At 42.3% G+C, this 13,100-nt stretch overlaps 1 protein-coding gene across 4 annotated transcripts in view; it reads right to left on the bottom strand.

The window, feature by feature from the left end:
• Nucleotides 1-13,100, bottom strand: part of pard3aa (par-3 family cell polarity regulator alpha, a) — a 415,766-nt gene that overhangs the window by 145,989 nt on the left and 256,677 nt on the right. For all 4 annotated transcript variants that reach the window (XM_050056584.1, XM_050056585.1, XM_050056586.1 and 1 more), the window contains one exon: nucleotides 6,910-7,096. In XM_050056584.1, the coding sequence (XP_049912541.1) occupies nucleotides 6,910-7,096 (187 nt within the window). The remainder of the gene's footprint in view (nucleotides 1-6,909; nucleotides 7,097-13,100) is intronic.

Below are 13,100 nucleotides of genomic sequence, written 5' to 3'. Positions count from 1 at the left end.
CCCGGCTTTTTTGTGCACTGCAGTGCCAACTCAGAGCGCTCTGCACTCTCACCTCCTCCCCTCGCTGGAGTTAGAAAGTGGAAATATCATTTTACCTGTCTGAATTATTCAGAGAAAATAATTGTTACAGTTTTTTATCGAGTGTTTGTGTATGCATTTATAAAAATATGTACATTTCAAGGATAAACATATATATATATATATATATATGGTGGATGGTTTTCTACCTATCATGACATGACTGCTTGCTTTGACCGGAGAAGCTACTCAACATAACTGGCTACAGCAAATGATTGGTATACAGAAAACAACATCAACAGCCTTTTGTCCAGTGTTTTCTTATTTTCTCTTAAACAGAGTGTCTGTGTCCTTGTAGAGGGAGGAAGATAAAAACAAACTGTGCAGAGAAATACAGGTGATGATGAAAACTGACAGATGAGACAGACAGGTCAGACATCTCTCTGAAACTCGGTGCATCATTAATAACATGGTAAGAAAACATAAGTTGTATTCAGTCAGCATGTTGAGTTGTAAGTGTTTTTTTGCTTCTCAGTTTTAACCGACTTGAAGGTTTAAATATCCTCAACTATAAGGATCATACAGTTTATCCTGCTGTTGCAGCCCCCCTGTTGAAAATATGTTCCCGCACACACACCAGCTCCATTCACATTCTCAGAACAATGAAGCTCTCACATTATTTTAATTCTTACTAATCGTGCTATAATAACATTTACAAACCCACAGCTGAAGCCTTCTGCACTGTACAGTAATTATGTGGGAAAACTGTAAACTTCTGTTCACACTGTACTGTGTAATTACATGAGCTTAGCGCCCTTGTATTAAGTTATAGTAAGTTGTAATTACAGGAAGCAGGGTTAATAAAGTGCCATAAAAAGGTACTAATGTGGCCTAATGTTGCATTTTAATGGACCAAGTATTGGATTTTTTTATCACAAGGCCACAAAAATGGTCGGTTTGTTATGTTTTTCTTCACTAGTACAGTTAGACATGTTGTGGATCTACAAGGAGCTAAATGAAGAGAAAAACAACACACCGTGGCTTCACAGAATAAAATAGCATGAGGAAGCAGGTTCTGTTGTCGGGAGGAGACATATCAGTCTTTCAAAGAGCCTCATCTTCAAAGTCAAGTTGCTTTGCTTCAGTACTTTATAGGTAAGGGGTTTACACTCCTTGTGGTGCTTTTGCAAACTTCTCCTGAGAAGGGACTTTGTGTTTTGTTTTGTTCAGATGTAACAGCACAGGGAAACCTTGCAAAGACTTTTAAAAGCCTCTTTTGCTCCTGAAGGACAAAGTTGATGGCACCTCGCTGAGGATTAGATAAACTACCGAGGGCAGTGTGATGAAAGGAAAATACCCATCCAAGTGTGGGTGCCAGTGAAGTGAAGTGAAGTGAAGTGAAGTGAAGTCTATAGGTGCTTGACAATGTAGGCTTGATGCAGCTCATGGTAAAGCTGATTTGAGTATCTCCTTATCATTGATCATCTTTAAATGAGACCTTAATGTAATTCTCCACCAGGGTTGTCCCTTATCACCGATCCTGTTTGTGATATTCATGGACAAGATCTCCAGGCGCAGCCAGGGGGAGGAAGGGGTCCGGTTTGGGGACTTCAGAATCACATCTCTTCTTTTCGCAGATGATGTAGTCCTGTTGGCTTCATCACACCATGACCTCCAGCGTGCACTGGGGCAGTTTGCAGCCGAGTGTGAAGCGGTCGGGATGAGAGTCAGCACCTCCAAATCTGAGTTGGGAGAGAGTTACTGCCTCAAGTGAGGGAGTTGAAGTATCTCCGGGTCTTGTTCCCGAACGAGGGTAGAATGGAGCGTGAGATGGATCAGCGGTTTGGTGCGGCTTCGGTAGTGATGGTAAAGAGGGAGCTGAGCCAGAAGGCGAAGCTTTCAATTTAATGGTCCATCTATGTCCCAACCCTCACCTATGGTCATGAGCTCTGGGTAGTGACTGAAAGAATGAGGTTGCGGATACAAGCGGCCTAAATGAGTTTCCACCGTGGGGTAGCTGGGCTCAGACTTAAGCCCTTTTCACACAGAGCGTGCAAAGCGCAGACCTCTGCCGACAAACCCATTCATTGTGTATGTGCTACCGCGGCGCAAGAGTGCACCGCTCTGCCGCCGAGCTGAGCAGCGCGCGAGAGGGGCGCATGCCACGGTGACTGCACGCCGCCAGCCTGCGCTTGAATTGAAATTTTTTTAATTTCACCGCAACATGCTGTGACAACTCCCCGGCTTGTCCAATAGCAGAGAAGAGCCTGAAGTAGACCCGGAAGCAGTCACCATGGAGCTGTAGCTCCTGAACGAGCCTGTACTCCCCCAAATCCTGTCTTGCGCGCCTTGCTCTCCACTTGCTCTGCACCCTACCCTGCGGTGGGCGCTGTGAAAATCGCGCTCTGTGTGAAAGAGGCTTTAGAGATAGGGTGAGGAGCTTGGACATCTGGAAGGAGCTCAGAGTAGAGCCGCTGCTCCTTCGTGTCCAAAGGAGTCAGTTGAGGTGGTTCAGGCATCTGATCAGGATCCTCCTGGGCCCAGAAAACACTGAAGGGATTACATATCTCATCTAGCCTGGGAACACCTTGGGGTCCCCCAGGAGGAGCTGGAAAGCTTTGCTGGGGAGAGGGACATCTGGGGTGCTTTGCTTGGAGCTGCTGCTCCTTGGATGGATGGATAGATAATGTAATTTTTAACTGATTACAAAAAGACAACTTTCTTTTTTGTTCACTAACTATGCAAAAAGGAAAAGATATAGACTGAGACAGCAGTTAGAGGGAACAGATAGCCTACACCCTGCAACTGCACTTCATCAACTTCTGGGATGAGAACCAGGTGGAAACCTAAAACACTCCTTCAGCATCTCAGACGGATCTGCTTGTATTAGGAGCTGCCATGATTACACACTAAATTGTCTTTCTGATACTGTTCCACATTCCAGCCCTGAGAGGAAAAACCTTTATTCTTGCTTATCCAGATTATTCTGCTGTTATCTATTTTACTGTAAATCATTTGGACGTCCTCCTTCCTGTTTGGCTTAGGATTTAAACTAATGAAGGAGGAGGCAGACACCGCAAAGGGAATTAATGTGACGGGTCAGGACCTGGTGCTCAAATCAACTTAGTGCAGATATGCAAAGTAATAACTTACAACCTTTATTTATCCAGTGAAACCTGACAGAAGACACATGCTGTTTTCCATTACCTCCCTGAATCACACTCACACCCTTTAACCCCCGACACATCCTGGACTTACACACTGCAACCACAGTCTTCTACATCTGGTTGACAAGTGGCCATATCAACATAACGGATTTAAATAAGTTTTACTGTACCACCTGGTCTATTTGAACCAGCAGCCTTCTATTCACAAGCCACTTTCACTAAGCTTAACACTACCACCACCTAGCTCATAAAAAGGAGTAGCAGTATTAATATTAATAGTAATAAAACAGTCTATAATACAGCAGCAACAAATAAAACTTGGATATTTGTACATTACCATTTTAACAGAGATCTAAAAGCACAGGGCTGTAATATTTATAGCCTGTTTTATGATCATTTGAGGCCCGTAAAGCTGATGTAGCACAGCAACGCTTCATAGCAACAGGATGGCTCTGAGTACCTGCAAGAGAAGGCAAAACAGGCGTATGTCTTCACACTAACAAGAACCAGGTATGCGCACATACATAGAACACACACCCATTAGATATTGGCTAGGGATGTCAAGAAAAAAAAAAGTAGGTCAATTTATGTGTCTTGTGTGAGATGGGATTTCTGCCTCCAAAACAACCATTTATCTTGGGGGCCTGCACGTTAGCACACCAACATGTGGGCTATCATTCACTAGCAACCTGCTGAGGAGAGGATTGAAACTGAGGGAAAATATCACAGAGGGTGAGATATGAATGTATATTTATAAAAAAGAAAAGTGAGTATTTTCTCAAAGAAAGTGGTCTTTAATTGATTTTTGTTTGCATTAGCTGTTATTTACCTTCTAATAACCACCAACAGATGCTGAAATTACCTTCTGATTACCCTACATTAACAGAGTAAGGTAATAAATTAACTTCACAAGCCAACTGGCCTTGTTATTCTGTGTGTGAACAAAGTCACATACAGCGCTGGCACTGAAGAAATAAATTATTGTAGGGGAAATAAAAAGAGTCGGGAGAGAGAGAATCTTAGTTTGTTCAATTCTACTGGGTGAAAAAAGGACAAGAAGAGAAAGCACCTGAATTACAATGATTTTACAAGCCAACCAGCTACTTTTGTGCTTTGTGTATGCACTGTAGGTGTATAGCTGTGGCCTTGGCAAGGCGCCTCCCATGAGGAAGGGAGGCTGCATAATACTGGAGGCCAGAGGTGAGACTTTCACGGCTCTGCACAATACATATTCAATACGTACCGGGCCCTGGCTGCACTGTTGCAAGAGCTTAATTAAAAAGTAACAGTTCCAATACATTGGAGTCTGGCTGACCCACATCCCCTGCTGGCTCAGTGTGCCTGTTAACGCTGCGTGTGTGTGTGTGTGTGTGTAGAAGGATGTTGGGGGCACTTGAAAAGGAAAATGAGAAACAGTAAAAGTCAGTCAGAAAGAGGATACATACTTGGTGCGTTTAAGCAGCTGTTAGCATTTGAGTGAAATAGAAAATGTGAAGGTGTGTGTGTGTGTGTGTGTCTTTGAGGACATGAATTATTCACAATAACCCAAGGCAGTGGTATATAGCACACTTCTGCCTGGTGTGCACGCGTCCTGCACGTGCATGTGTTTAAGTGTTTGTAAGCGCAGAGTGTGTAGAAATGGTGTGCGAGGAAGTTTGAGTGCAGTTCAGCCATATGCTGTGGACCTAATCCACTATGACAAACCTCTGACATCACATGAACAACAGGCATGCTGAGCAAATCTACTCATTCATAATAAATGAGAGAGGGAGAGGAGGAGAGAGTGGAGAGTCTCCAGGGAAGAAGAAATAAAAATACTAAATAAATAAATAAATAAACTGAGCATCTCTATTCGTGGCAGCCAGCATTTCACCTTGAAAAGATGGGGAAAAAATCTAGTCTGTGGTTCTGTTGCAGCGTGTTACATCCAGCCAATCATAAGACAGAATAACAATCGTTATAAGATAAAAATGACTCACTATAAATAGCAAAAAAGTACGAGTTAATCACAACCTACGTTAAGTGAAAAAGCAGTTCCTGACTTTATCATTCAGACGAGAATGAGGACATGATTGGATGTCTTGTCTTTGCACTTCCTGTGCCCGTACACTGCAACCATACAGGAATGAGTAATTGTAGAGTGAGTGATTATACCTTTAAGGATGAACAGCTATAACTTCCTGTGCTAAAAGGCAGCCATTAAGTGACAACAATAAAAGGGAAAGACAAGCACAGAGCAGTGCTGTAGTGCTGAAGTCTTATTCTTTTTTTCTTGGTCTATAAAGGTATCTCTACATATCTGGTTGTGTCCCTAAAGAGATTTAGTTCTCTGACAAAGGTTGATGAGCCCAGATGAGCTTCATATTGTGTCATGAGGGTGCTGCAGTCTGTAGAGTGTGGCGCTGAAATCCCAAGGGAGGTTGGGGTTAGAGAGGTGGAGGTACTGTGTGAGACCCTCTGAGTTTCTAACTCACAGTCTGACTGCTGCTGGGTCATCCATTATTTAACACACAAACAGAGCCACACATGTGCTTTTCCATGTACAGCTCACATACACTCACACCTTACTAAACTACTACTTCCCTGAAAGTTACCAACATCTTGGGAGTCTGACTGTAGCCCTGATGCAAAATTCCATTACTTTCCTGTAACAACTTTTTAGGATATGATATGAAAATGTAATTTCCTGGTTTGTTAAGGCAGATAGTGCTACTGAGGAAAGTTATCACACTATGTAACAAGGAAAGTTCACTCAGTAGAGTGCAGGTTTTCGCGAGGTGTGTCTGGGGGCATTTGGGAGGGGAACAGGAAGTGCAGGGCAGGCTGTGTGTCCAGGGTGTATGCTTGACAGTAGGGGGTTGAGGGGAAGATAATGTGCAGGTTAAACTATCAAGGTGTAACCAGAGTAGACAACCTCAAATACAATGTTCCTCTCCACTCCTAAATATAGAAGAGTTGAATCTCACTCAATTGTCCCTCTGGGCTCCCACACAGTCAAGATGTGATGAAGATTACAAAAAACAGGGATTTATTCGTCTCTAGTGGTGCCTAGCTTTAGTGGATCATTACATATCAGGTATGAAATTCATCTGCAGATGCTCCAGTTCAAAATGAAACCGAACTTTTCTGTGGATATCAGTTTTTGAGCAACAAAAAAAGCAAAAATGTGGCCTGTAGCAGACCTGGCAAGGCTTGTGTTTTAGTCTTCACTGACTGCCGGAAATGCCTTTCACTATGTGATTCTGTTGACAATTTGAGGACCCTAGTGGCTGGTTAAGGAGTGAGATGTAAACAGTCAATGACGAGAAGTCCTTGAGAATGCATACAAAAAATATTAGGCTGATTGGTCCAGTAGTTTGAGAGATTAGCTGACAGACAGATACAAACATGCACACAACCACACACAAGACTGAATGCTTACGCCTGGAAGAGATGGAGGTCAATTACTTGCAATAACTGAAAATGCTTTCATATATTCTTGTGATCAAGAGACATGATTTTTTGGTTTCCTGGATCAGTCTGGGAAACACTGCTCCCAACCACGCTGCTGCCGCAGTCCAGAAATGCAATGACCCACAAGTACCCTCGCCTACAAACCTACACTAACCTAACCTCCTGCATACTGAAACTGCAAATACAGAAAACATCCAGCCTTCTTCCACACAGGACCTGTCTGAAGTCCATCAAGCTATAAATAATTCAATCAACTCAACTCCCTGCTCACCATTCATTCTGACCGGGCAGGTCGTGAATCCAGGGCACTGGGTTCTCTCCCACAAAGCCCATGTCATCGTGGGAACTGGAGGACGATTGGTCGGAGAGGTGTGCAGGAAGCAGGGGCGGCCTATCGTCTTCGATCATCACTATGTCGTCCTGTGGCATGTTCACAGTCGGAGAGAGCTGGTAGTTACCTGAAGAAGAGAGAGGAGAAGAGGTTTTACAACACAACGTAGCATCACTTCTCAAGGTTTTCTTTAATTAGTGGTGGTCTGATAACAGATAGATAATCAGACTGAGAAAATATATGAACATGCTGGAACAAAGTTCGCACACACTCCACTCCTCCACAGCCATGTTTGTGTAAGCACAATCATTTTGTCTTACTTTAGTAATTACCAAGATAATGCTGTATACACAGATAACTTTAGCCGAGATAAGTGTACTATGGAATTTTCATATCAGGACATGCCTGAAGGACATTAACGTTTCTATACAACTTTGCAATGCTGAACGCAGACACAGATGCTGTATAACAAGACAGTACCTGCTAAATGGTTGCAGGGTCATAAGACTCATGAAAATACACAAAAATGGACAGCACAGACACAAATGACTGATTTAATGTCTGTCCTCCAGAATCCAGTCTCTTAATGTCGCAGACAAAAGTTGTAGACCCAACTAGTTTTATCCATTCTCTTTCACGCTTCTCCAAGGACAAATATGAGCAGAAGAAGAGCTCCCCTGATCTGTATTCTGTCCTGCCTGACCCTCCCGCTGAGGACTTCTTTGAATCGCTCCTTTGCTGCTCCTCTGGAGTCAAAGTCAATGGGGAATGTGCTGTCGTGGCTAGCACTCAGCACCAAGGGCAGAAGAAGGGTTGTTCAGCAGCATGAGAAGTGGCATTACAATACAGAGGTGGAGGACTCACTCTGCAAATTTGATCAGCGCATGACTTATTATGGACACATGAAAGAAAGTCAGGACAAGTGGCGAGATTAAACTTTAACCACACACCTGCTTGCTATTAGACGTAGGTTTAGAGAAATGTTGGACTTCCTGTGGCTTTTGCTTTTGTTTCCATTATCGGAGAGCCGTTTTGCAAATTTAATAGCTTAGGAACAATTGTGTGTAATCACTAACAGCAGACAACAATATTTACCCTGGCAGGATCCCAACATGAATCTGAGAAGCATTTAATTTCACTGGGGCCCCGCGAATGATAAATGCATATTGTGGAAGTAAATCTGAGCACCAATCAACGCGGCAGTGAGGTGTGTAGTACAGTTTAGTTAGTTGCAGAGACCAAGGATTATAAGAAAAACAGAGATAGAAAACAAAACAGCTGCGCAGGGGAGGAACCAAGGTGGGCTGAGACACCCCGCCCACCCACTGAAGTCAAACTACAAACAGAAAATCAAGCAGAAATAGTGTAATATGCTCAGTTATTATTCATACATGTCAGGAGTCTTATCAGTGGCATGTGATAAAAGAGATTTATTATACCTCATGTGAATATATGTTTCATACTAAAGGCTTCAAATGCAGTGTTGGAGTTGATTCATTTAATAGTATCACTAAGATAATAACTCTCTTTGTAATTAGATTTTTTTTCATCTTACCAACATGATGATTATTTTATTCTCATGAAACAAAACCTTAATTCAGCACAGGGCTAATTGCTGTGTACCATGACTGGAAAACCTCCCCAAAAGCCGGCCCCTGTACAGTACATGCACATCTGTTAATTCATTCTTTTGGAAGCCTCATCCCTTTGTCTATGGACTGCTCATCTGAACCAGTTAAGATGGCTGCCAACACTGTACAGGTGAAATGAAGGCCATTTCTCACTCGGGCAGCTTGACAGAGAACTATGGGTAATTGAATTCACCCTGTACTGTAAATCAGCAGGACTGCAGTAATGACAGTGATAAACTCCAGGAAGTTGGTTAGACTAAGCTGGACTTATCACCTTCAGAGCATGCACACCAAGTCATGAGCTACATTGCGGCTGGGTATCTTTATTAATCATGTATCTTTAATCACATTTTCTTTATACTATTATCTGTGACATGCACATTTGTTGTGTTTAGAAATACAATAGTACCTCCTCCTTTGACCACCAATTCAACTAATGCAATGAATGCCAGCATAATCATATAGGAGGGGATTTTCCTTGACACAACAGATACAGATATGTTGTACTGAACAGCCATATTGGCACATGTCACTGTAGTTATTGTGACAACTGTTCCAGCTCTATGGTGAAATCTGCAAATGGGAAAAAAAAGATACATTTACTGGTGCAGTTTATGGTCATTACTGCTTGTGTAGGTAGTGCAGCAGTGAAAGAAGCACAGAAACCTTCAAGTAACAATAGGACAGTGTAGAAATACTCTATTATTAGTGAAATGTAAGGGCCGGCTCAGGCTTGCTGTGGACCAGCCCCTAGTTAGGCTGATATAGGCCTAGTCTGCTGCGGGACCTCCCATGATACACTGAGCCCATTCTCACCTTCTCTCTCTCTCACGCTCTTAGATTAGATTCATGTCCTATTACTTCATGTCACTAACTCAGCTTCCTCTCCGGAGCCTTTGTGCCCCACTGTCTCGCAGGTTCCCTCGAATCACGCTTGAATCGTGGGTCATGGTTGCACCGTTGCCGTGGTCCTGCCTGATGCCTCCTACTGCTGCTGTTATTATTAGTCATACTTCTGCTGTTATTATACACATATGATTATTAATTTTGTCACATACATATACTATCATATATTAACATACACTTAAAACATATATACTACTAAAATACTAATATTACTAGAATATTATTACTAAAATTAATGTTAATGTAGCTTATCTCTCTCTGTCTCTCCCTCTTTTAATGTTTTATTTTGTCATATTGATCACTGTACATTATTATTCTGATCTGCTCTATACACACAGCATCTATTGCACATCTGCCCCTGAGGTTTCTACCATTTTCTTCCCCGTAAAGGGTTTTTTTCCGAGGGTAGTTTTTCCTTATCCACTGTGAGGCTCCAAGGACAGAGGGGTGTTGTATGCTGTAAAGCCCCCTGAGGTGAATTGTGATTTGCGACACTGGGCTTTATGAACAAAATTGTATTGAATTGAAAGGTCCAGCATTGAAATGTCTACTCAAGTAAAAGTACATGGCATTAAAATATAGTTTAAGTACCAAATGTAAGAGTACTCATTGTGCAGAATGGCTTATACCAGAATTATACTGCTGATATTATGTCACTGGATTATACCTATTAATGTATAGGATAGCTTAAACTATTGAATGGTAATTTGTATGATAATAATATTTTGTATTATATTTTCTGACACTGCAACTAAGATAATTTAATAAATGTTGTGGAGTAAAATGCACAATATATGCCTCTTAAATGTGTAAAAATAAAGTGACTGAGTAAATGTATTGTATTACTTTCCACCACTGAAAATGTGAATATTTTACAGAGTTGTTATTCTATATATATTCTCTGTACTTTCTTGTTTTGTGTGTCTTATCCTCTGTACAACAGCCGAGTTTTGTCCTCAGAGTCCTTGCACAAGTCCTCTAAGCCAGTTCTCAAACACTCTTCCCTCCCCTCTTTGTCGTCAGTGTCTCTGCTTTACAGTCATTTTAGCAAAAGTGCGGCAGTGTCAATAAGAGATGCCCCGCGGTTGTGTGTCCACTGGGGCCATTCTCATACCAGCCTTTACTTTCTCTTGGCTTTCCCTTAGCACAGTTACCTCTCAGTTGCATCAGCGACACTGAGAGTTTCACTACAGTAGCCACCTGGAAAAGACACACCGTGAAGTGGTGATATAACAGGGAGAGCTGTTTCATTAAAAGAAGTGTTGTAAGAGCTTGGGTCTGTGTTTCAAGTACACAAAACTTTCCTCTGCATTCCCAATACGCACTCTTTAGGACAATACATAACTCATTATCGCCTTACATTCACTCATGTCAGCAGACCACTTTGACTAACAGAGGACACAGTTTTAATTAGAAACTCGGCAAGCTTCCCTCTCCCGGCTTAATGAAATATTTCCAGTCAGGACCTCTTGACACAAGTGGCCAGCTCTGCAGATGAGGAGTTGTTAAAGTCATTCCACTTCACTCTTTACTAAGTAGCTAAAGGACACACGCGCTCATGCAATAAATGGCTAGTGGACAGGTATAGTTGGGGCCATGCTGATGATTTGAAAGGTGAAAATAATTAGAGAAACTGCAGCACTTGCTTTTCTGCAGCTGTCAGCGTAATAAGCATAGGGGGTAATAACCCACCCACCCCCAATACTCCAATACAGCACACAATGTTAAAACAGATTTAAAGAGACGAAAAGAAAATGGAACAGTGCGTTTATGTGTTAAAAGGCTGTTAGGTTCATACAACTGACTGACTGGGCTGACGAAGATAACAAGCAAAAGGCAGAGTGCAGAAAAAGGCAAAGTCTGGAGAGGAAGAAGACTGTTCAGCACCTTCAGTGGTGTTTTGGCACAGTGAGGTGCGTATGGAGCTGCTCACTCACTGTTTTAACACTGTCATCTTTTACCGGCACCTCACAGTCGGCGACGGGGGGAAAAAGGGCAGGTGACAGCACCAGCAGAGACAGTTTGCTTCCTTTCGTCAGCCAGATCGACAGACGGTGCAAATGTGTGTGCCTGAGCTCGAACTAGTTGGAGGCATTTGAAAGTCAAGGTTGTTCATTATGAGGAGACGATTCTGAATGCAAACAAGTGCTGATGAAACATTCTCAGTGGCTTGTTTGTGGCTTTCTCTCATGCGCTTTGAGTGTTGTCTCTGTTGTTTACATCATTTTGCTCAGGGAAGGTCATCTGAGCTTATTGGTGTCCTTAGCTTTAAAGCAGCTTTTTACTCCTTAGTTCCCAAGCCCGCTGGCACCCCAGTGAAATAACCACAAGCATCTAAACCTATGAGTGCTGTGAATGTAATTATTGTTTTCACCAAATCACACAACCGCTATCTTGGCCACAATCAACACGCTGTTATTCAGACTGTGATGACCTCGGCGATCCTTAAAACACTGGAGCCTTTCACTCAGTTCAGGGAATGAAAGCAAAAAAGAAAAAACGACAAAATTAACATTACGATGCCGTCACAAATGACTCAGCAGTCACACACATGTCTCAGAGACATGTCTTCGAGGTCACATGGGGACAAATATTCATCCAATTATGATTAATGGTTCACAAAATCTGTCTCTTCCACAAAGGGGCTATTTGGTGTTTGTTAAAGAGCTTCTGATTCATGCTCGCCATCCGTGCAGCTTAGGAAAGAGCTCTGTGGCAACACGATTGTGCCACTGTGGCCTTTGTCACACTGCGATTAAAGATAGCTTCTCATGAGTCACGCAGAGAGAAGCACACACACACACACACCACCCACCACCTCAGCACCCACCATCCATCCTGCTGAAAACAAACACAGGTTGTTGGATGAGGCTTACCATGAATCAGTTTAACTGTAATGTGAGGGCTAAAAAGGGTCACAGTGTGATTACAGTGGCTGTTAATTTTAATGTTACAACATCACATTTTATTGAAGCTGCGGTTCATGAAAAAATATTGTCACCACTGAAACACCAAAAAATATGTTTTGTTTTTTAAATTAATATTTGAATAAACTAGGGGTGGGTGATAGGGCCCAAATCTCTAATGTAATTTAATATCATGGTAACAGTATATCACAAATTATTCTGTGCATTCAATCAAGAAATGGTTTAAAATCACCATAGCTACAGTACATTATCGTATTTGATTATTTTCTTGTTTTATTTGAAACAAAAACAAACGAGAAAAATAAAAAAGCCTCACATAAGGTGGCTGCAACCCAGTCCATAGGGTGCTGGCTTGGTCTTGGTTCAAGGCCCCATCAGCACCAAATACGGAGCATGGACTGGTGCCAGCTGGAGAGGTGCCAGTTCACCCCGTGGGCACTGCCAAGGTGCCCTTGAACATGGCACCAAATCCCCAACTGCTTGGGGCGCTTGACCATGGGCAGCCCCCTCGATCTGACATCTCTACATTTAATGGTCCTGTTTGTGCATGTGTGTATTTCACACCTGTATGTGTATGACAACAGAGTGAAAAAAATAAATTTCCCCTTGGGGATTAATTAAGTATATATATATATATATATGTACATAAAAAAACACCTGAGGTAAA

Source organism: Epinephelus moara, chromosome 11 (genome assembly GCF_006386435.1).
Source record: "Epinephelus moara isolate mb chromosome 11, YSFRI_EMoa_1.0, whole genome shotgun sequence".
NCBI lineage: Eukaryota > Metazoa > Chordata > Actinopteri > Perciformes > Serranidae > Epinephelus > Epinephelus moara.
This window is presented reverse-complemented; position numbering and strand designations above follow the sequence as displayed.